Below are 27881 nucleotides of genomic sequence, written 5' to 3'. Positions count from 1 at the left end.
TCACTGGAAGTCTACTGGACAGTTTATTTTATTAACAGCACGCACCCCTTTCCTTTCACTTCCTCTTTGTTTTGGGACTTTCACAATTTTTTGGTTGTTCCTGTTGCTTTGTACGATATGTTCACTGTCTTCATTGGTATTAGACTGCAGCGAAAACACTGCCAAATTTACAGAAATGTTTACTTAAAACCAGCTGATCCAGAAGAAGGTGGCTGTGTGGCTGGTATCAGATCAGTGGAAGCAGTAAAAGAAATGGATTAACAACGAATGCTTCTGTGGTGTCCGAACGATAATGCTGCGATGATGTGTTGAGAAGAAATCCGCTTGACACTGTTCTTGGTTATAAAAGTTTATTACATCAAAGAATTCAGCATCAATTACAAGCTCTGCAGCAGCTTGGAGAGTGACCCAGCCCGATGACCACTCTGTCTCTCTGTACATCGAACACAGCTTATATAGGACATGTTTAGGTCTCTGCTAAAAACCATATAAGGGCACAGTGCTGTAGAATAAGTGTAACCATCTGTTAGACACCACAGAAGGGTACAGTCCCTTCATACACACTAATCTCTACTTCCCCTAACACTGCACCCATCAATCATCACTTCCCCTAACACTGGGTCCACTGTGTCTCTCTCCAGCTCTGGGTCAGGGGTCAAGTTCTATAGGAGGGTTCACTCTTGGTACACCCATCAATCATTACTTCCCCATAAGGGTTCACTGTCCCTCTCACCAGCTGCAGAGCATTATGTTAAACTGTAATGGCCAGATGCACATATGTTATACACCACACTTCATTTTCTTTCTTAGTTAGAATCTGTTTAAAGACAGATATTATTATGACAGGAACTCTCTTTTTTTCTCTCTCTCTCTTTGATGTGGAAGGTAACCAATCGTGTTTGATTAATGATCAAATCATTAATCAATCAAAGAGGAGCAGTGACCACAGGCTCAAAGTTAATCTGTCAGACGGGTCAATTAAAATGAGACATAAACACGCAACATCACCTTTCAGATCTGATTAATAAAATGTTGTAGGGTGAATGAATGTGTGCGAACGGGTGAATGAATGTGTGCGAACGGGTGAATGAATGTGTGTAAACGGGTGAATGAATGTGTGTAAACGGGTGAATGTGTGTGTGACATTAGGTGTAAACTGAGCGGTCAAAAGACTAGAAAGGAACTAAACAGTCCATTTCCCAAAGACACTGTGGGGACTGCTCTGACTCCTCGCAACAGAAATCATTTCATTTTAGGGTGAAGACTTGTTCAAGTGAAGTGAGCAGCGTGTGAATAACAGAATAACTGAAAGATCAGTAATGAACCAGAATATAACACAACACACTCCTAGAAAACGTCCACAAGGAGCCAACACAGCGTCACAACTCATGTCAAAGAGAATAAAGTGGAAAAGGTCTGAAGTAAGAAAGCTTCTAATCATTTCAATTCACTTCTTTCACAATTATACTATTTAATTCTTACACTAAGAAAGAAACAAGAAGTGTTATTATGAGGACCAAGATGTTCCAGGAAGTGGGTCAGGTCCCTCCTGCTGTCTGCTCACATGAGCTGAGCAGCTGAAGCCTCAGGTGAGTCCTGCCAGGTGTTCAGGAACAGGCTGCTGGGATCTTTCCAACAGGCTGAGAAGCAGTTCTTATGATGTTCCAGGTGGTTTCCAGGCAGCTCCTGGGCTGTTTAGACTGCATGCTATTCATTGCATTTCAAACATGTATAGTTTAATATTAATAAAGCTCATTAAATTCACTTTCAGCCAAAAGTTTTAAGTAAAATTCAGAAGGTGTTTAGGAGGAGCTTTATCCATTAGCTCTGGGATGGGTTATAAAGATCCTGGATTCACCGGACAACAACAACACAGACTGATGCCGGGAGAGAGAAGAAGACACAAGATGTAGAGTCATGTTTCATCCCGTCTGCCGCCTCAGCAACAGACAGCTGTCAATACTGATCAATACCCCCTCTGTGAACTGCAGAATGATCAGGTTGGGTTCAGCAGTCCTCCACAGACCCCTCCTGGTGTTTCAGGAAGCGGATCAGACCTCCAGGCAGCGGTAACTTCTTCACACGTCGATGTCCAACCAGCTGCAAGATCTGCAGCCTGCAGAGCTGCAGCAGCGGCCGCGGAGGAGCTGAAAGGCAGGAAGACAAACCAGTAACATCACAGGGACGCTAAGGGACAAACCAGTAACATCACAGGGACAGTAAGGGACAAACCAGTAACATCACAGGGACGCTAAGGGACAAACCATTAACATCACAGGGACAGTAAGGGACAAACCAGTAACATCACAGGGACGCTAAGGGACAAACCATTAACGTCACAGGGACAGTAAGGGACAAACCAGTAACATCACAGGGACGCTAAGGGACAAACCAGTAACATCACAGGGACGCTAAGGGACAAACCAGTAACATCACAGGGACAGTAAGGGACAAACCATTAACGTCACAGGGACAGTAAGGGACAAACCATTAACGTCACAGGGACAGTAAGGGACAAACCAGTAACATCACAGGGACGCTAAGGGACAAACCAGTAACATCACAGGGACGCTAAGGGACAAACCATTAACATCACTGGGACAGTAAGGGACAAACCAGTAACATCACAGGGACGCTAAGGGACAAACCATTAACATCACAGGGACAGTAAGGGACAAACCATTAACGTCACAGGGACGCTAAGGGACAAACCATTAACGTCACAGGGACGCTAAGGGACAAACCATTAACATCACTGGGACGCTAAGGGACAAACCATTAACATCACAGGGACAGTAAGGAACAAACCATTAACGTCACAGGTACGCTAAGGGACAAACCATTAACATCACTGGGACGCTAAGGGACAAACCATTAACGTCACAGGGACGCTAAGGGACAAACCATTAACATCACAGGGACAGTAAGGGACAAACCAGTAACATCACAGGGACGCTAAGGGACAAACCATTAACATCACAGGGACAGTAAGGGACAAACCATTAACATCACAGGGACGCTAAGGGACAAACCATTAACATCACAGGGACAGTAAGGGACAAACCATTAACGTCACAGGGACAGTAAGGGACAAACCATTAACGTCACAGGGACGCTAAGGGACAAACCATTAACATCACAGGGACGCTAAGGGACAAACCATTAACGTCACAGGGACAGTAAGGGACAAACCATTAATGTCACAGGGACGCTAAGGGACAAACCATTAACATCACAGGGACGCTAAGGGACAAACCATTAACATCACAGGGACAGTAAGGGACAAACCATTAACGTCACAGGGACGCTAAGGGACAAACCATTAACGTCACTGGGACGCTAAGGGACAAACCATTAACATCACAGGGACAGTAAGGGACAAACCATTAACATCACTGGGACGCTAAGGGACAAACCATTAACGTCACAGGGACGCTAAGGGACAAACCATTAACGTCACAGGGACGCTAAGGGACAAACCATTAACGTCACAGGGACGCTAAGGGTCCCTCATCCAAAGGACTTCTTCAGTTCTGACTGACTGGCAGGGAAACTCAGCTATTTAACCTCAGTGGGGTCGTTATCCCGGGTCATCGATACCGCTGGTTCGTTAGTGTTCCCGGTTGCTGTGACGACAGTCGTTACAGTCGTTAAGACTACCTGTGGCCAAGACTGAACGACCATCGTTGGCATCTTCACCTGAGGCCGAGACTGAACGACCATCGTTGGTATCTTCACCTGAGGCCAATAGGTTACGTTTGTTGAGTTTCCTGGGAAGTGATGAAAGGACAGCATTGTAAGTGGGGGATAAGTGGTGGCGTAGACCCCCTCCCCTGTTCAATGACGGCTTCTCCACCCTGGTGTAGATGCTTCCTTGACACCTCTTTCAAACCATCCATCTTCTCTGTCTAAAATGTGTATTTGTATAGCACCTTTCTAGTCTTTTCGACCACTCAAAGCGCTTTTACACTACATCTGCATTCACCAGTCACACACATTCATACACTGAGCCTAAGTGCTCAAACTAACATTCACACACAGTCACCAGGGGCAGTTCGGGGTTCAGTATCTTGCCCAAGGACACTTCGACATGTGACCTTCCGATTAACGGCCAACCCTGTGTCCTCTGTCCTTCAGATGTAAGTAGACTGCAGAGTCTTGACCTGAGGAGTTGGCCCTTCTGTGTTGAGCCATGCGTTTGTGTCGTGGTTGTTTAGTCTCCCCAATATAGAGGTCTGTGCATTCCTCACTGCATTGGACCGCATACACTAGATTGCTTTTCTTGTGTTTGGGTGTGCGGTCTTTGGGGTGGACCAGCATCTGTCTTAGTGTGTTCTTGGGTTTAAAAAACACAGGGATGTCGTGTTTGTTGAAAATCCTCCTGAGTTTCTCTGATACTCCAGACACGTATGGAATCACAATGTTGTTGCGTTTGACCTTCTTTTCCTCCCCTGTAGTTTTGTTCTTCTTGGATCTTGTGGCTGTTTTCACAAAGGTCCATTTAGGGTCTCCACAGGCTGTAAGTGCCCCCTTCAGGTGGTTCTGTACAGTAGGTATTGGTCTGTGTGTGTGGGTTTTCTGTAAACACCAATCTGCAGGCTCCTGTCCTCTTCAATGTGTACAGCGCAGTCCAGGAAGGCCAAACTGTTGTTGTGGACGTCTTCTCGTGTGAACTTGATGGTGGTGTTTAGACAGAGGTCGAGTAATTTACAGATCTGGTCGGGGCTGAGGCTAGTTCTGTTGTCCAGGGTGTTGTCTTGTGTTAGCCGTTTCCTGACGGTTTCTACTGCCTCTATGGTGAGGAAAGAAGTCACGTCATAAGATACCATGGTTTCATCTGGATCCAGTTTTAGTCCTCGAACTTTGTTTACAAAGTCAATAGAGTTTTGGATGTGGTGAGGTGTGTTTTTCCCACCAATGGAGCTAAGATGGTGGAAATGTGTTTGGCAATGTTGTAGGTGACCGAGTTAATGCTGCTGATAATCGGCCTGAGTGGGGCTCCTTCTTTGTGTATCTTGGGTAGTCCATAAATGCATGGAATGGCTTCTCCAGGATACAAACGGTAATATTGTTCACGGGTGATGGTGTTGTCCTTCTGTAACTGTTGTAGACATTCTATGGCCTTTTTCTTGTATCCGCTGGTTGGGTCTCGCCTCAGTGTCTCATATGTGTTTGTGTCCATTAGTAGTGTGTTGACTTTGTTCTGGTAATCCGCTGTGTTAAGTACTACCGTGCATCTTCCTTTGTCCGCAGGTAGGATAGTGATGTTTAGATCCTTGCTCAGAGATGTCACAGCCTTCCTTTCTTGGATGGTGAGGTTGGAAGGGGGGGCCTTCGCATTAGAAAGGGCTGCAGATACCTTTAGTCCGAGCTGTTCCGCTTCTGTTTCTGTTAATTTGTTTTTCCTAATGGCCGATTCTGTGGCTGTGATGAGGTCTACTATAGGTAGTTGCTGTGGTGTAATGGCAAAGTTTAATCCTTTGGCCAGAACGTCTTTCTCTGGTTGGGTGAGTTCCCTATCTGACAAGTTTTTCACCCATCTGTTATATGTTTCATGTGTTGTGGGGTTGTTGTCCTTTCTCCTCCAAGACAATTCTCCTGTTTTGTTAGTGCTGCTGGCTCTGGTCTGTAGGTTTTGGAATTTCCGGGTCCGTCTTTCTTTGCTCTTGTTGTGCTGAGATAGCTGTGCTTTCTTGATGAAATCCATGACCTTTTCCAGTACTGTACTGGGCAGATATGTTTCTAGTTTGTGGTGTATAAACCGGTCGAGGCAGATGGCCGCCCACCCTGAGCCATGGTTCTGCTCGAGGTTTCTGCCTCCTAAAAGGAAGTTTTTCCTTGCCTCTGTCGCCTAGTGCTGCTCTTGGTGGGAATTGTTGGGCTTCTGTAAATATCGGTCTAGACCTGCTTTTTTATGAAAAGCGCCATGAGAACTGTAGTTGTGATTTGGCGCTATATAAATAAAATCGAATTGAATTGTACTTTGTCCAACTCTTTGTTCAGGGCTTCAATGGTGAAATTTATCTGTCTCACTCTCTCATTCAGTAGCTGGTGTTGCGCGTTCTCCAGGATCTCCCAACTCCTCAGGTCACTCGTTTGAGGACCACCAGGTGCACATTTTAGACAGAGAAGATGGATGGTTTGAAAGAGGTGTCAAGGAAGCCATCTACACCAGGGTCGGGAAGCCGTCATTGAACAGAGTTACGCCACCACTTATCCCCCACTTACAATGCTGTCCTTTCATCACTTCCCAGGAAATTCAACAAACGTAACCTATTGGCCTCAGGTGAAGATACCAACGATGGTCGTTCAGTCTCGGCCTCGGGTTGTCCTAACAACTATAACGACTGTTGTTACAACAGCCAGGAACACTAACGAACCAGTAGTATCGACGATCCTGGCAAACGACCCCACTGAGGTTAAACTGCTGAGTTACCTAGCAGTCAGTCAGAACTGAAGAAGTCCTTTGGATGAGGGACGAAACGTCTTCCAGTACCTTCAACCAAGTCCAGTTGCCCTTGATTTTAACCTTCTTTGGATTGGACTCTAAGGGACAAACTGGTATAATCACTGAGACACTAAGGGCCAAACCGGTAACACCGTCATTGGCTGACATGGTTATTGGGAGGATCACCTGATCAATTTTCAATTTATGTGACTCACCTGCTTTGTCCTTGATGGCGCTCCAGCCGGAGTAACTATCCAGGTGTTCCATGAGTCTGGAGCAGAGAGTCACGTGACCAACGTAGTCCAATAGGATGTCAATGATTGGCCCAGCCCACCGACAGATGCTGGGGGCTGATATCATCTCACAGAACTGTCAATCAACCACAGAACTGTCAATCAACCATCATCCACAGAACTGTCAATCAAATGTCAACTATAGAACTGTCAGTCAACTACAGAACTGTCAGTCAACTACAGATCTGTCAATCAACCACAGAACTGTCAATCAAATGTCAACTACAGAACTGTCAGTCAACTACAGATCTGTCAGTCAACTACAGATCTGTCAATCAACCACAGAACTGTCAATCAACTGTCAATCAACTGCAGAACTGTCAGTCAATCAAGTAAGTGTGGTGTGGTCTGTATTTTTTTGTTACACATTTAAGTTTTTCTGAAAGTAAAAAAAAGTTTAACTAAAAGTTGGCATGACCTCATCATGTAGCTTGATCAGCCATAACGTCATGACCACTGACAGTTCAGTTTCAGTGGGTGGGATCTATCAGGCAGCAGGTGAACATTGTGTCCTCAGAGTTGAGGATTTAGAAGCAGGTAAAATGGGCAGCGTGAGGATCTGAGCCACAAACTCTCTACCACGCCATCTCCAGAATCCATTGCCTATAGCATAGACCCAGGTTTAATTGACATGGGTTCAGTTCCCACTGAGACACATGCACCAATGTGTCCCTGAGGAAGACATGGAACCCCTAGTTGCTCCAGAGGTGTGCGACCTCTAATGTCTATGCTAATTTGCTTTGGATAGAAGCGTCAGCTAAATATAAAACATGTGAACAGAAACCGGTCTGCAGGGGTCAGTACCTATCAAAAGTGATCCAACGAAGGGAAAGTTGTGAACCGGCCAAGGCTCACTGATGCCCGTGGGGAGTGAAGGCTGGCCTGTGTGGTCCGGTCCAACAGACGAGCTACTGTAGGCCAAACTGCTGAAGAAGCTGATGCTGGTTCTGATAGAAAGCAGGTGGTCATAATGTTATGGCTGATCGATGTATATTTAAACATTTAAAACAGATCAGGTCACCTGAACACTACTCATTTGCTGCGTGTCTGACAGGCGTCTGTCAGTGTAGCGGAGGTTGTCCCTCTCTGGGTGGGTGGTTTTGAGGGGTGGATGGGTTCGGCTGCCGTAGACACAGTCGAAGCAGGGCAGGGCATGGCCTCCATGGTCCAGCAGGTACTTGAACATGGGCAGGTACTTCATGGAGAACATGTAGATGGCAGGGAAGGTGGTGGGGTGTGTGGGGATGCAAGCGTTGATGTCAGCTCCGTGGTCCACCAGCAGGGTCACGGTCTGGATGCAGCCCAGCCTCGCTGCCACCATCAGCGGCCTGAACACATCCAGGTTTGGGTCAGCACCAGCTGCCAGGAGCATGCGCACCGCATCGATGTTGTTGTTGATGACAGCAAAGTAGAGCGGTGTGCTGCGGCGGTCCTCGTACAGCTTTGATCGTTCTTCAGACAGCTGAGCGTTTACATCGAAGCCCGCCTCAATCAGAGTCTCCAGGACAGTGTCACGATTACGCTCAGCAGCAAGGTGGAGTGGGCTGATGCCGGTCCGCCGGACTCTGGCCTTACTGGTGGCTGGGATCAACATGGAGACCGTGCTGGAAACAGGAAACATCACAGGAATTAGACCAGATGGATCTTCTTGTCACCTGACATTTCTTCTTTGCTACTGTCATACGGCCACTAGAGGTCAGTGGCTAACAATAAACGTAAATATGGGTTGTAATTAGCTGCTTGAACAAACATACAGTCGTGTGTGTGGTGATGACAGGCTGCAGAAACTCATGAAGCAAACGTAACATTGGCTTCGGTCTGGTGAACTTGAGTTCCTCTAAGAGAGACAACCTCAGGGGTTCATTTATTACCAAAATAAGGTAGAAAATGGTCAGTGTGCCTACGTGTCACTTCCTCTCTGGGCAGCGATATGAAGTGGTAATAACCCGGTCTTTCCAGGTTTGTTGGCGTCAGCGTTCTGAGAGAGTAGAAGCTCCACGATTTCTTCATGTCCATTTTTAGCAGCTTCATACAGAGCGGTTGCTCCATCTCCAGCCTGACTGTTAATGTCTGCACCTGCAGGGAGATAGGGAGGGGTGAGGGTTCACGATTCCGATCAGAGCTCACTCGTCTTCTGTAAGGGCATTTTAACAAAGAGGAGATGCCACCACGCTCAGGCAGTGGTTTTTATAAAATGTAAAAGAAAGCCAGGTGTCATACAGATTCGCAGATATTAGCAGTTATTAGCAGTAACAGACTGAACTAAAAGCACATGGTGGGATGGTGGGTGGAGCCTGTTCAGCCTGCAGACCAGCGGCTAGCCCAAACCACTGAAAGGAGTTAGCATGTAGCAATAGCAGTAGTTAGTACGGTTGTTGCTAGACTGCAGAGTTTTAAATACGGTGATGTAGAAGTGTACTCCAGGGTGTGTCAGTACACTGTGACATCACCGTTTCACGATCTTTTTCAGGGGAACAAGAACCTTTTTGAGCAACTCAGGAACATTACCAGTTTCAACCAGGGACTAAATTTAGTTTACATCCTTGTTTACTTATTTCTAATGAACGGATCTACGCTCTCTCTGGCAACTGCAGCTACAGTGGCAAGCACTGCACGGACTTCCTGCAGGTTTTGCAGCCAAAATTCAGTTTAGTTGATTTAACTGAACTGTAACTCCATATGTGCTGAACTCATGTCCAATGGGATTTACGGACGGGAAAGTTCTTCTTGATACCAAGAATCAGAGGGGAAAAGGATACCAGGTAAATAATGTGGTTGTTTACATTCCAATGTAGTACGTATGATTATGTGTTGCTCTTTATGTCAATTTATGTAAACCATACCTCACTACAGATATTCATTCCTGAGAAAGGGTTAAGTGTTTAGGGTTCGTCTTTGGAAAGTTTGAGGTTCAGCTCATGTATGGTGTCTGAGGAGAAAACGCAGGGCGGCAAGCTGCAGTAAAGATCGGCAAGATGCTGTACATGTTCCTGAGTAGCAGTTAGCAGAAGCAGTAGCAGTTAGCATCAGTTAGCAGAAGCAGTTAGCAGCAGTTAGTAGAAGCAGTTAGCAAATGCAGTTTGCAGTTAGCAGCAGTTAGCAGAAGCAGTTAGCAGTTAGCAGCAGTTAGCAGAAGCAGTTAGCAGAAGCAGTTAGCAGAAGCAGTTAGCAGAAGCAGTTAGCAAATGCAGTTTGCAGTTAGCAGCAGTTAGCAGAAGCAGTTAGCAAATGCAGTTTGCAGTTAGCAGCAGTTAGCAGAAGCAGTTAGCAGAAGCAGTTAGCAAATGCAGTTTGCAGTTAGCAGCAGTTAGCAGAAGCAGTTAGCAGAAGCAGTTAGCAGTTAGCATCAGTTAGCAGAAGCAGTTAGCAGTTAGCATCAGTTAGCAGAAGCAGTTAGCAGCAGTTAGCAGAAGCAGTTAGCAGTTAGCATCAGTTAGCAGAAGCAGTTAGCAGCAGTTAGTAGAAGCAGTTAGCAAAAGCAGTTAGCAGTTAGCATCAGTTAGCAGAAGCAGTTAGCAGCAGTTAGCAGAAGCAGTTAGCAGCAGTTAGCAGAAGCAGTTAGCAGCAGTTAGCAGCAGTTAGCAGAAGCAGTTAGCAGAAGCAGTTAGCAGATGCAGTTAGCAGATGCAGTTTGCAGTTAGCAGCAGTTAACAGAAGCAGTTAGCAGCAGTTAGCAGAAGCAGTTAGCAAATGCAGTTTGCAGTTAGCAGCAGTTAGCAGAAGCAGTTAGCAAATGCAGTTTGCAGTTAGCAGCAGTTAGCAGAAGCAGTTAGCAGTTAGCATCAGTTAGCAGAAGCAGTTAGCAGCAGTTAGTAGAAGCAGTTAGCAAATGCAGTTTGCAGTTAGCAGCAGTTAGCAGAAGCAGTTAGCAGAAGCAGTTAGCATCAGTTAGCAGAAGCAGTTAGCAGCAGTTAGTAGAAGCAGTTAGCAAATGCAGTTTGCAGTTAGCAGCAGTTAGCAGAAGCAGTTAGCAGAAGCAGTTAGCATCAGTTAGCAGAAGCAGTTAGCAGCAGTTAGTAGAAGCAGTTAGCAAATGCAGTTTGCAGTTTGCAGTTTTTAGTTAGCAGCAGCAGTAGCAGTTAGCAGCAGTTAGCAGAAGCATTTTGGAAGTAGCAGTAGCAGTAGCAGTTAGCAGAAGTAGTTTGGAGTTAGCAGTTAGCAGCAGCACACTAAGATAAAGCATCCCCTTCATGTACCGTGTTTGAGCAGGAAGCGCAGCGTGGCGACCTGCCCGCTCTGAGCTGCGGTGAACAGCGGTGCAATGCCGTACATGTTGGTGAGGTTGTGTTTGGCCCCGGCCTTCAGCAGCATCTCACAAATCTCCACATTGTTTCGACACACTGCTTCCTGCAGGGCGGTCCAACCTTGGATACAGTGAGTGTTCACCTCTGCACCGTGGTTCAACAAAGCCGCCACCATCGCAGCGTTGCTCCTCTCGCAGGCTGCAGAGGAGGAAAACAAGAGTTTAGCGGCAAGACATCCAAACCACAGAAACAACGTGTCAACGTTAGTTCAAGCTGGGAAACACAGGGAAGTGGACCCAGACGCAGACACAGAAGCCGAGCAGGTTCAGGTCTAAAAGACTACAGCAAGGTGAAGCATGCAGGGCCCAAAGCCAGGCAAACATCCAAACACAAAAGGCAAATCCAGAATATCCTAGAGAAGAAAATAACAAAGGTAGAATACTGTAGAAAACACAGGGAAGCACAAGGAAGGAGTTGGAACACTAAGGTTGAGGACGAACCCCCCAATGACAAAGACATACTGACAGTATTTACACACCAGCCAGGTGATTTCACAAGACAGGTGAAACCAATCAAGGCGGGGCAGCCAGTCACACAGGCGGGAAAACACCAGGGGGGAAGTGCTTCCTATCTTTAATGGAGTCTTTAATCAAATGTCCAAAGTCCCACATCAGATCTGGTCTGCTCTACAGGCACTGCCAGCTTTGACCTGCAGAGCCTGGACATGGCTGACTCTAATCATCTCGTCATCTTATTCAGAAGCCTTGTCCCTCCTCTTAGACTACGTCAAAAGTTCCCACAGGATATACTTGCTTTTTAACAATGCGTAGGCGTAGACAGGCGTCGGCGACACGTTGCCTGCGTACTTTGCGTTTTTCCTGGAGGATTACACCTGAATCCACTAGGGGGCAGACCAGGACCAGATCATCCCTCGCCGACACCGGATTATCTTCTTTGACAACCTTTTTGCATCGTAAACAAACCAAACATGGAAACTTTTGGGCAGGTTGTGATTTAATGAGACATCATAACAATCTCGGTAATGGCGGACTAGCTAAAATCAAGTATATCCAGGGCTTTAGAGGAACTTAAAAACCTTTCTACAGCAGCTGGGTGACGTGACGCTGGCTCACTATGCTCCGGGTCCGCCGGTGTCCCATAACAAAAAAGTTCTTCTGGCCTAGATTTTCTGGCTACTGTTAAAACCTGGACTGTGTGGTTTTCCACTGAAGTCCACCAGGCAGCAGCTTGAGGCTCTACAAAGCCAAGTTTGGTGCAGTCTATATGCTGTTGTGGGTGTCCTACCCCTCCACACCTTCATCACTGAAACTACATCCGCCTTCCAACCACAACGCTCCTTCTTCATCCTCTCCTAAGTCAACGCTGCAGACGTCATGGAGCTGGCCACAGACTGGATCCAGTCCGCAGCCTTAAGGCATGTCTACGTGCTCGGCCAGTGTCCGTGTTGTTACCAGAAGAAGCAGAAAACAAATGTAAAAATAAATATAATGAGATCTGAAGCAGCATCATCACAGACAGCATCGCAGTAACACTCCAGGAACACGGAGAGCATTTAAAAGTAGAAAAGGCTGACAACCCTACTTTCTTTTTAAAAGAGAACAATTCAGTTAGTAATAAAACAAAGGAACCTGCAGCGGCAGTCAATGATTATTTGGTAAATGTTGGAGAAAATGAGAGAAATGAGGACGTGTGGATGAAAACCTGTTAAAACTGTCCACTGATGGAACTGACATTTATATGTTGATAGTAAAAGACACTGACACATACAGTCCCCTCCAGAAGTCTTTGAACAGGAAGGCAAATTCCTTTGTTTATGTTGTTCACTGAAGACATTTGGGTTTAAGACAAGAGTTCAGAATCTCAGCTCTCATTTCCTGGTATTCACATCTAGATGTGTTAATCAACTCAGGACAAAACCACCCTTTGTTTGAAGCCACCCATTTTTCAAGTGAGCAAAACTATTGGAACATGTGACTGACAGATGTTTCTTGTTGCCCAGGTGTTGCCTTTTAGGTTGATTGTCCAAACATTAAATATCTCTGCATGACTAGTCTAAGTTTTCATCCTTGGTTCAAACCTATAAAGACTGCATTTCCTGTTAATGAGGATAAACCAACATGAAGACCAGAGAGCTGTTTATGGGAGAAAAGCAAACCACTGTCAAGCTGAAAAAATAAGGAAAATCGAGCAGAGCCATCGGACAAACATTGGGCACAACAATGTGGAACGTCCTGAAAAAGAAAGAAACTACTGGTGTACTGAGCAACAGACGTCCAACAGGTCGGCCAAGCAAAACAACAGTAGTTGATGGCGGAAATATGGTGAGAGCTGTGAAGAAAACATCAGCAGCGACCTCCACAGTGCAGGGTGAAGGTCACAATCCACTGCTGGAAGAAGACTCAGAGAGCAGAAATCTAGAGGCCGCACCACAAGATGCAAACCACTCATCAGCAGCAAGAATCAGAAGGCCAGACTGAAATTTACAAAGAAGAACAGAGATGAGCCACAAAAGCCTGATGGACTGATGAGACCAAGATTAATCTCTAGCAAAGTGATGAAAGGCCAAAGTGTGGAGAAAGAAAGGAAGTGCTTATGATCTGAAGCGTACGAGCTCATCTGTGAAGCCTGCTGGAGGTGATGTCACGGCTGCTTCTGGAACAGGCTCAGTAATATTTATTGATGATGAACTGATGACGGTCGCAGCAGAATGAAGAAGTGGACAGAAACATTTTGTCTGCCAATTTACAGAGAAATGCATTGAAACTAATGGGGAGGAAGTTTATCATGCAGCAGGACAATGAGCCAAAGCACACTGCCAACAAAACAAAGGACTGCATCAGAGGAAATAGTGGAAGGTTTTAGACTGACCAAGTCAATCAGCTGACCTTAACCCAATAGAGCTGCATTTCACCTCCTTAAGAGGAGACTGAAGAGAGAAACACCCTGAAACAAACAAGAACTGAAAGAAGCTGTGGTAAAAGCCTGGAATAGCATCACAAATGAAGAATGCAACAGTTTGGTAATGTCGATGGGTCGCAGGCTTGAGGCACTTATTGCAAGAGAGAGTTCTGCCACCAAATAGATATGATCAATCTATCTTTATCAACAGGCTATGTACCACAGTACTTTAAAGTAGCTGTAATTAAACCTCTTCTGAAAAAGCCCAAACTTGATCCGGATGTTTTAGCCAACTATAGACCTATATCTAACCTTCCATTTCTCTCTAAGGTTCTGGAGAAAGCAGTTGCTAAACAGCTGTGTGACTTTCTACAGAGCAATAGTTTATTTGAGGATTTTCAGTCAGGATTTAGAGCTCATCATAGCACAGAGACAGCACTGGTGAAATTACTAATGACCTCCTTATTGCATCAGACAAAGGACTTGTCTCTGTACTGGTTTTATTAGATCTTAGTGCTGCATTTGATACCATTGACCATCAGATCCTATTGCAGAGACTGGAACATTTCATTGGCATTAAAGGAACCGCTCTAAGCTGGTTTAAGTCCTATTTATCAGATCGATTTCAGTTTGTACATGTTAATGATGAGTCCACCATGCACACCAAAGTTAGTCATGGAGTTCTTCAAGGATCTGTCCTCGGACCAATCCTCTTCACTTTATATATGCTTCCTTTAGGCAATATTATCAGGAAATATTCCATAAGCTTTCACTGTTATGCAGATGATACTCCGTTATATCTATCGATCAAACCAGATGAAACTCATCAGTTAGCTAAACTTCAAATGTGCCTTCAGGATGTTAAAACCTGGATGACCTGTAATTTTCTAATGTTAAACTCAGATAAAACTGAAGTTATTGTTCTGGGGCCTAAGCACCTCCGTGACGCATTATCTAAAGATATAGTTTCCCTTGATGGCATCGCCCTGGCATCCAGCACCACTGTGAGGAATCTTGGAGTTATCTTTGATCAGGACATGTCGTTTAAGTTCAATTCAATTCAATTCAATTCAATTTTATTTATATAGCGCCAAATCACAACAACAGTTATCTCACAGCGCTTTTCATAAAAGAGCAGGTCTAGACCATACTCTGTGATGATATTTACAGAAGCCCAACAGTTCCCACCAAGAGCAGCACTAGGCGACAGAGGCAAGGAAAAACTTCCTTCCTTCCTAAGTCTCACATTAAGCAAATTTCAAGGACCGCCTTTTTTCACCTACGTAATATTGCGAAAATCAGGAACATCCTGTCTAAAAATGATGCAGAAAAACTAGTCCATGCATTTGTTACTTCTAGGCTGGATTACTGCAATTCCTTATTATCAGGCTGCTCGAAAAAGTCCATTAAGACTCTTCAGCTGATCCAGAATGCTGCAGCTCGTGTTCTGACAGGAACCAGGAAAAGAGATCATATTTCTCCTGTTTTAGCTTCTTTGCATTGGCTTCCAGTAAAATCCAGAATAGAATTTAAAATCATTCTTCTTACCTACAAAGCTCTTAATGGTCAGGCACCATCTTATCTTAAAGAGCTCATAGTACCTTACTACCCCACCAGAGCACTGCGCTCCCAGAATGCAGGGTTACTTGTGGTTCCTAGAGTCTCCAAAAGTAGACTAGGAGCCAGAGCGTTCAGCTATCAAGCTCCTCTCCTGTGGAACCAGGTTCCAGTTTGGGTTCAGGAGGCAGACACCATCTCCACATTTAAGAGTAGGCTTAAGACTTTCCTCTTTGATAAAGCTTATAGTTAGGGCTGGCTCAGGTGAGTCCTGAACCATCCCTTAGTTATGCTGCTATAGGCCTAGACTGCCGGGGGATTTCCCATGATGCACTGAGCTCCTCTCTCCTCTACTTTCTCTCCCTCTGTATGCAACCTCATCCCATTATTGCATGTTACTAACACAACTTCTCCCCTTTCTGGTAGTCTTGTGCTTTCTCGTCTCTCTCCTCTCTCCTCCTATCACTTCCTGCAGGTTTTCTGGCTCTGGAGCTGTGGAGTCTGGATCTTTGGTTGCGGGTCACCTGCTGCCTCCGTGTTCCTGCTCGACACCCTCTGCTGCAACGACTATTGTTGCTAGTCTTATTGTTATTATAATCATTAACATTACGACTGTTATCATTAACACTACTATAAATATCTGTACCATTTTTCATTTAGTCTATAGCAACATCACCTTTACTGTCTGTACCTCTGTGTGGATATTGTGTAGGCTGCCTCCCTCCCTCTCTCTCTCTCCTTACATCCCTCTCTTTTTCTCTCTATTCGTCTCCTGCTCTCTCTCTCTTTCTCTCTCTCTCTCTCTCTCTCTCTCTCTCTCTCTCTCTCCCTCTCTCCCTCTCTCCCCCCTTCACCCCCAACCGGTGGAGGCAGATGGTCGCCCACCCCGAGTCATGGTTCTGCTCGAGGTTTCTGCCTCTTAAAGGAAGTTTTTCCTTGCCTCTGTCGCCTAGTGCTGCTCTTGGTGGGAACTGTTGGGCTTCTGTAAATAGCATCACAGAGTACGGTCTAGACCTGCTCTTTTATGAAAAGCGCTGTGAGATAACTGTTGTTGTGATTTGGCGCAATATAAATAAAATTGAATTGAATTGACTTGAAATATTAAATGTTATTTACTTTAAGATTATTTGTTCCTTTACTTTTGCTCACCTAAGAATGTTGTGGTCTTGTACAAACGGTGATATGATGTTGTTTAACACAGATGTGAATACCAGGAAACAAAAGCTGAAATTCTGAACTCTTGTCTCATCTTTTGATCTTAAACCCAAATGTCTTTAGTGAACAACAAAAAAGAAGGAAGTGGCCTCACCGTTCCAAGACTGTTGGAGGGGACTGAATCTGCAGTCAGTCGTTCCAAACAGGTCTATTTCCCAGGAGAGACAACTGAGTTTATTTATCATCTGTTTGGTTTAAGAGCTCAGAGATGGAACTGGTAGAAGAGATCTGCGATGGACCAAAAGGGACATGCTGTGTTTATAGATTTATAAAGCACTGGATACCATTGATCACAGCTTATTAACACGGGATTAGAGGGACAGCACACTCATGGTAAGAAGTGACCTTGATGACAGATATCTATATGGACTGACATAATCTGATCTGTTCAGGGTTGGTTTGCTGGGGTTCCACAGGGTTCAGTGCTCGGCCTAAACTCTTTATCCTACGTGTAAATCATATACTGTGTGTGAACAGTTCTGCTGCTCCGGGAAAAGTTGGGAACAGCTTCTGAGTACAGTGGAAAGGGAACTGAAAGTACTGTAGACATTAGAAGAAACACTACAAGTTCTCATTGAATTTAAGGATTGGTTAATCAATAGTCAAGTTAAAATCATGGTCAATGATGGTGAAATAGAGAGAGTGTACGCCAAGACATTCCTGATGATAAATGATGTTGGAAAGCAATAATGCAAAAACTAAACCAGTTCTAACATTATAGAAAACTAAGACAACACTATCTGTCCTGTACTGATCTCCATAATTGTCAGCTGCTGTGTGGAGGTGTGGTCCGTCCAGCTTTCAGAGGAACTGTAAATCCATCTGATTATTAGGAACCAACAAACACTATTGATGAACACACAGGCTTTAAAATGTCAGGTTGATTTTCAAACAGCACCGATGATAAAGCTCAAAATAATTCACTTCCTAATATATATAATATATATAATATATATAATTCAGAATTTGTCAATTCAAAGAAAGTACTGAGGTGTGATCATTACAGTTGTTCAGTTTGTCTTTGTCTGAAATCAGTAGTGAAGGAGCTGCCTGTCAGAAGATGTAAGGGAGCCAAAGCTTCAGCCTGCTTCCCTTTCAGCTTATTTAGAATCAGGTATGTGTACACATGTGAGAAATTTGACTTTGGATTGTACATTGCTCACGATGTGCTTACTTATACAATAATACAGTAATAAAATCAAACACAGGTTACAGTATAGATATATACACACACTGTAAACAAAACAGACAGATTGAGACAATAGTGCAGTGAGCAGAGTGCAAAGGATGCAGGAGTAAATTATTATTATTACCATTTGTTATTATTATCATGTACATGTCAGAGGTGGATGTGATATACAGGTGCACATGCACATACAAGCACACATGTACACAGTGTGATGAGTGCAAAGAACGCTGGAATAAGTAAGTATTATGTTTGGTGTTATGTACGAGAGGTAGGTGGATTTGGTATACAGTATATACAGTATGAACAGCACTGAAATAGAGAATGTTGAATAAATAAATAATAAGTGGAAACCAGTAAACAGGTGCTGATTAGAGGCAGAGTTACTGGGTTATTGCACAGGAGTTGTTCCTGACACTGTGAGTCAGAAATCAGCTGTTCATCAGAGTGATGGCTTGTGGGAAGAAACTGCTTCTATGTCTGTTGGTTTTGGCGTACAGTGCTCTGTAGCGCCTACCAGAGGGGAGGAGCTGGAACAGGTTGTGTCCGGGCTGAGATGGAGCTGCAGCGATGTTTCCTGCCCGTTTCCTGACTCTGGAAATGTATAAGTCCTGAATGGAGGGCAGGTTGGCACCGATGATCTTTTCTGCAGTCCTGACTGTCCGTTGTAGTCTGCTCCTGTCCTTTTTGGTGGCAGATCCAAACCAGACAGTGATGGAGGTGCAGAGGACAGACTGGATGATGCCTGTGTAGAACTGGATCAGCAGCTCCTTAGGCAGGTTGAGCTTCCTGAGCTGACGGGGGGGCTCCTCCTGAAGTCCACGATCATCTCCACAGTTTTGAGTGTGTTAAGCTCCAGGTTGTTCTGACCGCACCAGAGAGCCAGCTGATCAACCTCCCGTCTGTAGGCCGACTTGTCACTGTCCCGGATGAGGCCGATGACCGTTCGGGAGTTTGACAGATGGGTCTCCTGAGGTGCAGTCGTTGGTGTAGAGGGAGAAGAGCAGTGGGGAGATCACACACCCCTGGGGGGCGCCAGTGCTGATAGTCCGGGTGCTGGATGTGAAGTTTCCCAGCTTCACCTGCTGACTCCTGTCAGTCAGGAAGTCTGTGATCCACTGACAGGTGGAGGCTGGCACAGTGAGCTGGGTGAGTTTGGTGCTGAGGATGTCTGGGATGATGGTGTTGAACACCAAGCTGAAGTCCACAAACAGGATCCTTGCATATGTCCGTGGAGAGTCGAGGTGTTGCAGGATGTGATGCAGACCCAAGTTGACACCATCATCCACTGACCTGTTAGCCCTGTAGGCAAACTGCAGGGGGTCCAGCAGGGGGCCTGTAATGTCCTTCAGGTGGGCCAACACCAGTCTTTCAAAGGACTTCATGACTACAGATGTCAGGGCAACAGGCCTGTAGTCATTTAGTCCAGAGATGGAGGGTTTTTTGGGGACTGGGATGATTGTGAAGCGTTTGAAGCAGGAGGGAACTTCAGACAGCTCCAGTGATTTGTTGAAGATCTGTGTGAAGATGGGGGCCAGCTGGTCTGCACAGATTTTCAGGCAGGATGGAGACACACCCTCAGGTCCAGGAGCCTTCCTGATCTTCTGCCTGTGGAAGAGGTGGCTCACGTCCTCTTCACAGATCTTGAGTGCAGGTGAGAGGTCAGAGGGGGATGGTGACTGTTTGAAGATGGCGTTGGAGTGGGGGAGAGGTGTGACTCTGGGCTTCTCAAACCTACAGTAAAAGCCATTCAGCTCGTCTGCCAGTCGTTGAGTACCAGCAGTGTTGGGGGATGGTCTCTTGTAGGTTGTGAGTGTCCGCAGGCTTCTCCACACTGACGCGGGGTCGTTGGCTGCAAAGCTGTTATTTAGCTTTTCAGCATAGCTCCTCTTTGCAGCTTTGACCTCTTTAGTCAACCTGTGTTTATATAGAAACAGAGTCTGCCTCCCCGTGTTTTCCCCGTGAACTCTGTTATGCGGTCCCAACAGAAGAGATTAAATCCCGGTAGGTGAGGTGTGCTGTCCGGGATGCGCTCGGTGAGCCAGGATTCAGTGAAACAGAGGGCGGCAGATCTGCAGAAGTTCGAGTTAGTACTGTTGAGGAGCAGCAGTTCATCCATTTGTGTTGGCCAGAGAGCGGACATTCGCCAGGTGGATCGAAGGGAGCGCAGAGCAAAAACCCCGCTGTCTCAGTTTAACCAGTGCGCCTGCATGTTTTCCCCTTCGGTGTCTCCGAAGGATCCCAAACAGAGCTGCTGCTCCTCCAACTAATAACTCCAGGAAAGTCCAATGTTTAAGAGCTCTTGTCTGGTAAAAGACGGTAGAGTTAATAAACAAAAACATAAAAAGCACTGCGGAGCGTAATCCAGAGGCGGCCGTCCTATGCAGCGCCATCTTGGAATTTATTTATCTCCATGAGCTTTCACATCGAAACGAATGATCCTAAATGAATCCTGCTGCTACCACCTCTTTCGTCTCTCTTAGGTCTGGCCCCGTCTCTCAAAATGGCTCCTGTCTGACCCATTGTAGGAAAATGGTCATCTGAATAACTTAAATCCTGAAACAAGTTGTTGCTCATCTAGTCCAGCAACCTTTGTCCAACCACGAGTTTCATGAACCCCTACAATCTGGTGTTAGGGGTGATCATGAGCGAGAGTGACTTGGTCTATTAATATGCTACTCTTCTGAGGGTGATATGTTTGATTCGTGCCCTTCATTTGAACCACACTTAAAATTCATCACCAAGGGCCCTCTCCAGACCCCGGACCCCGGACCCTCGTCCATGCACTTGTTATGTCTGATCTGGATTAGTGTGAAGGGACCCTAAATGGACTGCCCAGAAAAGACCTGGACAGACTCCAGAACACCTTGGCAGCACACGTCCCCGACCCTCCAGCACCTCCACTGGCTCCCTGTCAGCTTTCCTGGGACATTTAAAGTCTCGCCTCCTTCTCACCTACAAATGTCCGAATTACTTGGCATGACATCACAAATTTTTTAAATCTCCCGACACGCCGACATGACCGTTTAGGATGTAAAGTTGTGAGACATCACCGGTCTGGAAATGATCAAGTCTGCTAAAGAAAACACTCCTACATCAATACAGCACACTGAAAAGCCAGAGGGAGCGGGGGAGGCTTCATTATTATTATCACCATCTATCTGGGTTATTCTCCGGGTTATGGTGTTGGGGTCGGTAATCCGCTTACTCTGGTTGGCCAACACACTGTCCAGTAAAGTCCAGCCCGCCCCCCCCTCAGCAGACTCGGATGTTTGTTGGGACGCTGCCATCACTTCCTGTCGGTCTTACCTTTGTAGAGCGGAGTCTCCCGGTCGTAGTTCGTGATGTTGAGGTCCGCTCCTCTTTCCAGCAGCACCTGAACGCATCGCATGCTCTCTTTGCTGATGGCGACCATCAGCGGCGTCTCACCGCGCTCCGTTCGCTTGTTGATCATCCCGGGCTGAGCTGAGCGCAGAAACACAGACCAGAGGAGCTCTGTTTCTGGACTTTGACGTGTGTGTGTGTGTGTGTGTGTGTTTGATCACATCTACCTGACAGCAGGACCTTCAGGCAGGCGTCCTGGTCGTACCACGCCGCCTGGTGAACGGCGAGCCAGCCCGGTTTACTCGGCAGCATCAGGTTTGTTCCCGGACACATGATCAGGGCTTTCACTCTGCTCGGATCACCGTCATGGATCGCTTTGAACAGAGGCTCCTCCTCTCTGCGGGGAAAAATACCCACCAGCCACCTGTGTGATATAAGGCTGACACACTGAGGTTCCCCCTGCTCCTCCTTCACACAGCTCCTGTACCCCCCCCCGAACAGAATTACAACTCACTCTTTAGGCTCCGGAGCGATGTGGACCAGACCACCGTCAGGTCTGCGATACGCCACCATCCTCTTCCCAGAACCCGTCATGAAGTGACTGATTGTTCCATCGAAGGTCCTCCTGCCACACATAAAGGCCAAGACAACAGCCAATGAGAGCACAGAGACTGATAGAGCGCATGCAGAGTCAAGAAGAAATATTCAGCTTGTGTCTTTAATAAGCTCGATGTCACCAAATGTCAGTCTGCCAGGCAGATAAAGATCCTCTGATGAATGCGATGTGTGCATCTACGCCTGTTCCTGCGCATCTGCTCTCCTGACAGCCGGCTGACCAGAAACAAACTGTAAATCTGATCTGAGGTCTGCAGCTGTCAGCAGCTCGAAGCAGATGGGGGTTTTAAAGTATTACAGTTATGTGGTGTGTTTTCTTGTAGTATTTCCAGCTGATTCAGAGAGGCAGATGTTGGGCAGCGGTGAGCTCTTTTGTATTAATGTTTCTGTTATTAGTTAGTAGTGATTTGCCGTTTAACTGTCTTGTTCTAATGACTTTCAAAGCAGGAGAAGCTCAGCATTATTATTTACGACCTGCAGAGTACAATCTGCCCATGCTGCAGATATCAGCGCTGAGGAAGCTCTTCTCTGGATCATCGCTTTTAGCACTGACAACACGGAGGAGGGAATAAAAGGCGTGGGCTGACGTACGGATCGGGAGGCATTTCACTCGGAGGGTTTGGAGAACTGTAGTGTGCGGTGGTCTCGGCTGGAGGTGGATTGTGGGAGCTGCGGCCAGGTTGGCCGGCTGCAGGGATCAGGCGGCTGCAGGGGGGTTGGCAAGGAGGCGTAGCAGCAGTGTCGGCGTGGGCGTCGGTCAGACTGCGCTCGATGGCGAGTGCCAGCAGCTCGTCATCACTCAGGTTACCGTAGAGGGAATAATCCTCGAAGGCCAGAACGGGAGCTGTTGATCCAGAGCGAGAGACGCTGGCTGCCGCCATGACGGAGCTGTGAGGTCAGACAATGAAAGAGTTTACTGATGGAAACAGTCAGCGAGAAGAAGCAAGTGTTCAAACAGCTTCACCAGACGGCTGCAGGTGTTCATGAAGTCTGGGTCTGCAGCTCACGGCTGGTCCATGAGCTGAGCTAAAGGAACGCAGTAGAGAAGAACCCTGTGTTCTGTGTCTGCATGTGCCACATCAGCTATCTGTCAGACCAATGTGGAAAGATCTGTGAGCGAGCTGCGCAGCCTGTAGGGGGCGCTAACAGAGTCTTATACTGTCGGTCTGGTCTCAGTAATAAAGCCATGTTCCCACTGACCTTTGACCCAGTAACACCAGTACGTGTCCTGATGCAGAACAGCTACTAACTAACAGCAGCAGCACAGTCACACAACAAGCTGCTGGTGAACTCACAGCAACAGCAACACTCGCTCACAGAGACACAGAGACACACAGAGAGACACAGACAGACACAGAGAGATACAGAGACACACAGAGACACACAGAGAGACACAGACAGACACAGAGAGAGACAGAGAGAGACAGAGATACACAGAGACACACAGAGACACACAGAGAGACACAGACAGACACAGAGAGAGACAGAGAGAGACAGATATACACAGAGAGACACAGACAGACAGAGAGAGAGACAGAAATACACAGAGATACACAGAGACACAGAGACACACAGAGACACACAGAGACACAGAGACACACAGAGACACACAGAGACAGAGATACACAGAGACACACAGAGACACAGAGACACACAGAGACACAGAGACATACAGAGAGACACAGACAGACACAGACAGACACAGAGAGAGACACAGATACAGAGACACACAGAGAGACACAGACAGACACAGAGAGAGACAGAGATACACAGAGACACACAGAGACACAGAGACACACAGAGACACACAGAGACAGAGATACACAGAGACACACAGAGACACAGAGAGACACAGACAGACACAGAGAGAGACAGAGATACACAGAGACACACAGAGACACAGAGACACACAGACAGACACAGAGAGACAGAGATACACAGAGACACACAGAGACAAACAGAGACACAGAGACACACAGAGAGACACAGACAGACACAGAGACACACAGAGGGACAGAGTTACACAGAGACACACAGAGAGACACAGAGAGACACAGAGACACACGGAGACACACAGAGACACAGAGACACACAGAGACACAGAGACACACGGAGACACACAGAGACACAGAGACACACAGAGACACAGAGACACACAGAGACACACAGAGGGACTGAACGACAGCAGGACTCACCTCTTTTAAAGGGTTGTGAAAGAGAAATCCAACGTCCCCTCCGTTTAGGACCACTCAGTGTGTTTCATCGCCTGTCTGCTGTCATTCTGCTGGCTCTCACAGAGGCTCCACAAGACACTGGCTGGACGGGGACAGGGTGGGGGATGGGTTACTTGAGTTTATTTTAAGGACCTGCAGTCTGAGCTTGTTGACCAGCTGGACTCTGATACTGACACCAGTGTTCAGGCAGCTTTATCTGAACCTGAAGAATAATGATCGGGTGTCTGATCCAAGTTTAATATTGTAATAATCCTCAGTCCAACTCTGGGGTTCACTCTGTCCCCGGTGGTGGTTTATCAGGTGAAGACACAGGGAAACTAAGACCAGGACCCAGAGCAGCACAAACTCAGTTCTTAGGAGGGTTATTAATAATCCAGCACAGGGGGGAAGACGTAAAGGAGGAACCACAGTCCCTCAGAACCTTGAACAGCAGCAACAGCAGCATTAGAGGAAGGCTCTTACTATTATTAATGCATGTCTATGTGAAACTGACCAGGTGACCTTTGGACAGGTACTTCTAAGGTGTGTCTGAAGGAGTCACATGGTGGTTCCTAATAGATCCCTTCACCTTCAGACTGAGGCTTCTTTCTGTTTAGGACTACGCTCCTCATTCATGTCTTGTTTGTTCACAGTCAACAAACTTTGCCCTGCTGCCAAAGCTCTGTCCTCTTACGTCTTTCCTATGTAGAGTTACTCACAGTCTTCAAGCCAGTTCCACAAATGACCCGAGAACAGAATCAGATTCTTGATGTCGCGTTGATCAGTGAACGAGCCCTGGGTTTCTATGTTTCCAACACATTCCGCGTTCAGGATCCACGTTCAGGATCCGCGTTCAGGATCCACGTTCAGGAGCCACATTCAGGATCCACGTTCGGGATCCATGTTCAGGTTCAGGAGCCACGTTCAGGTTCAGGAGCCACGTTCAGGATCCACATTTAGGAGCCACGTTCAGGAGCCACGTTCAGGAGCCACATTCAGGATCCACGTTCAAGAGCCACGTTCGGGATCCACGTTCAGGAGCCATGTTCAGGATCCACGTTCAGGAGCCACGTTCAGGATCCACGTTCAGGAGCAACGTTCAGGAGCCACATTCAGGATCCACGTTCAGGATCCACGTTCAGGTTCAGGAGCCACGTTCGGGATCCATGTTCAGGTTCAGGATCCACGTTCAGGAGCCACGTGCCCCGAAGGGACATTGTGATGTCTCAGGTTGGTAACCTGGGCTGAACATGTTGGCTTGGTTTGGCTCGTGCTCCCAGTCAGAAAGGATCGTGTTGCATTGCGGTTGGCTCACGTGCTTTGATGAGTTTCCCAAAGAGGGTCATACTCTTTTGCTGTGAGGTTGGATGCTGTTGAGTTTCCTTTCCAGGTAGGACTTTGCCATGTGAGGGGCTTTGGAAACACCTTTTCTGTCTGAAGCTGCTTCCTTCTTCTTCTTGCAGAGCTGCAGTCCCTCAGCGTCAGCTTCCCTGTGTGCAGACGCTGCCGGAGCTTCGGCTGCGAGAACATCTGACCCGCTGTCTTCAGGGAAAATATCACCAATGAACTCACTTTCATTTCTGTCATTGTTTCCAGCTTGTGACGAACGACCTTTGTTTTCATTATTTTTAATTTAAACCGTGTTTCTTGCCTTTCAGGTTTATCACCGTGCAACAAACCCATCAATGAATTTCACAGTGATTTAGCTTCATCACACAAACTTAGCTAAAGTGTTTTACAATCTTTGCCTTGGTTCTTTAGTTTCCCCCGTGTCATCTGAGTCGTTAAACGACCTACTGTCATTCAAATAATTAGAGGTAGCCCCAGTAGCCTCGGCAGTCCAACATGTCATCACCATTGTTCACACTTGCCATTGCAGTCAAAGTTTAGTTTCCTTTTCAGCGACCAAGCTTGGGTTTACGATCAAACGTGTGCACACAAAGTCAAATTGTTACGGGAACAGTCAAGCTCAGATATGAGAGGCAGGTATCTGGGCCCAGATGCAGGAACTGTTTCAGCATTTATTAACGGTTAACGGTAAACCTACAATCAAAGCATAGCGTCTAAAAACCCTAATCCAAAACTTATAAACCAACGAAAAGCAATAGTTCAAAGAGAAAAGGCCACGCAAGAGCCAATGTATGAAAAGGGCCAGGTAACTGAACACAGGTGAGACACAAGGGAGTAATCAGGCTGAAGAGGAAACCATCCATCGTCAACCGCTTATCCTGCATACAGGGGGCTGGAGCCTATCCCAGCTGACATCGGGCAAACTGGACAGGTCGCCAGTTGAAGAGGAAACCAAACTAGACAAAGACACCGGACACAGACAAACTCACGACAGACACGAACGAGCAACTGACAAAACATCAAGACCAGGAATGAGAACACCACGACACAGACGCCCATTATGTCTCGTACCTCAGTAGGAAGAATCAGTGTTGATCGGCTTCCTGCTGAATCCAATGTGTTTCCGCACTGGAAAATCTGCAGTCGGCATCCTTCTTCCTCCACGGCAGCACAGGAACATCCATCACCAATCACAGGTGGCCAGTGAGGGATGAACTAACTGCCCCCCAGTGTACAAAAGGTGTATTACACCAAAATAAACACAAAAGACTTAATCGCAGATCTTTCTTAAATCTGTCTGTAATCAGTGCAGGGTTCAGTTTTGGTCTGTCCAGGATTTCCCTGTGATTGGACCCCAGTTAATCCCAGGACTTTCCAGGGTTAATCTTTCAAGGGTGAATCCCAGATCTGTCTTAAATTAAACCGGATTTTGAGTTCATCTGAGCTCTGTCCAGGATAATCTGTGATTTAACCCGGTTTAATCGGAGCTCTATCCTGAGTTTATCTGAGCAACGTCCAGGGTTTACATGTGGTCTGGCCCAGGTTGATCCCTGATCTGTCCAGGGTTAGTCTGGGATTTTACAAATCTCATTCAGACCAGTCAGTGTTCAAGGGCCTGTTCCAGAAAGCAGTTTAACTCTGATTAAAGGGTCATGTCAGTATTTCTGAACCGTGTCAGCCCTGTGATGGACTGACAACTGGTCCCGGGGCGTACCCCGCCTCTCACCCAGTGGGACCGGCTCCAGCCCCCCCGCGACCCAGCACAGATAACAGGCTGACGATGGATGGATGAACCAGTTTAGATCCCTACACGTGTTGATCCAATCAGACCAGCCACAATAACCAGGGGTTATTCCAGGTTACTCTGACAGAGAGAACTGATTTAACCCCAAATATTATAATTACTGTTGATATTTGATTTGATTTCTGCATTATGTATTAATTGTCTGAATGTTTTTGTCTCATTGCCTCCTGAACTGTTTTAATCCTGGTTCAGCATGAAAGCCCTGAGAAGTGGATTATTTTTACACGCTAAACTAATAAAGTTTTATTTTATCAGTAAACTGACCAATCAGACCACCAGTTCTGACCCAGATAAAGTGAATGTGAGCATGCACATGTGCATGTTATTCTTAGATTCAGCTGCTGAGTGAAAGTGAGTAAACAAGGTCAGAGCCGAGCTTTACCAACATGTGTCACCACCACAGGAACCAGAAGTTCACAAAACGCCTTTTAATGGCAATTTAAATCCATGAAACCTCCACGAACCAGGTCCTGATGCAGAAAGCATCAGAGACCCCTCTGGCTGCTAACATGCAGCTACGTTTCCCTGTGACCTTCGATGACCCATCACGTGTTTCTAGACGTGTAAATTTAACCACTCATATCTTTTTTCATTTCTCTGAAGCTGTCTGAGGACAGAGGAGACACACGAGACACTTCACAGAAAATCATAATTAAATCAGCTTTTAACTGATTTAAAGAGGTTTGGATGTTCCTCTTATAGAACGGGAGAGA

At 46.4% G+C, this 27881-nt stretch overlaps 1 protein-coding gene across 3 annotated transcripts; it reads right to left on the bottom strand.

Moving 5' to 3' along the window:
- Positions 1 to 712: 712 nt before the first annotated feature.
- asb2a.1 (ankyrin repeat and SOCS box containing 2a, tandem duplicate 1) lies at positions 713 to 24270 on the bottom strand. 3 transcript variants are annotated; one of them, XM_038727110.1, is made up of 10 exons: positions 23997 to 24266; positions 22393 to 22689; positions 21701 to 21811; positions 21414 to 21583; positions 21172 to 21327; positions 10938 to 11183; positions 8646 to 8817; positions 7763 to 8345; positions 6664 to 6817; positions 713 to 2147 (listed from the first exon to the last, which is right to left on the bottom strand). In XM_038727110.1, the coding sequence occupies exons 2-10, from the start codon at positions 22680 to 22682 to the stop codon at positions 2008 to 2010; spliced, it is 2022 nt and encodes a 673-aa protein (XP_038583038.1). In that variant the 5' UTR covers positions 22683 to 22689; positions 23997 to 24266; the 3' UTR covers positions 713 to 2007. The 3 variants fall into 3 exon arrangements, 2 of the variants coding, with proteins under 2 accessions (XP_038583038.1, XP_038583040.1); XM_038727112.1 differs by lacking the exon at positions 23997 to 24266 and adding an exon at positions 23002 to 23160; XR_005445369.1 differs by lacking the exon at positions 713 to 2147 and adding an exon at positions 7546 to 7688 and having other exon boundaries at positions 6741 to 6817; positions 23997 to 24270.
- Between the last annotated feature and the right edge of the window lie 3611 nt (positions 24271 to 27881).

The sequence above is a fragment of the Micropterus salmoides genome, unplaced genomic scaffold (assembly GCF_014851395.1).
Source record: "Micropterus salmoides isolate LMB-PRFRI ecotype aquatic unplaced genomic scaffold, ASM1485139v1 Ms_hic_scaffold_18, whole genome shotgun sequence".
Taxonomy (NCBI): Eukaryota; Metazoa; Chordata; class Actinopteri; order Centrarchiformes; family Centrarchidae; genus Micropterus; species Micropterus salmoides.
This window is presented reverse-complemented; position numbering and strand designations above follow the sequence as displayed.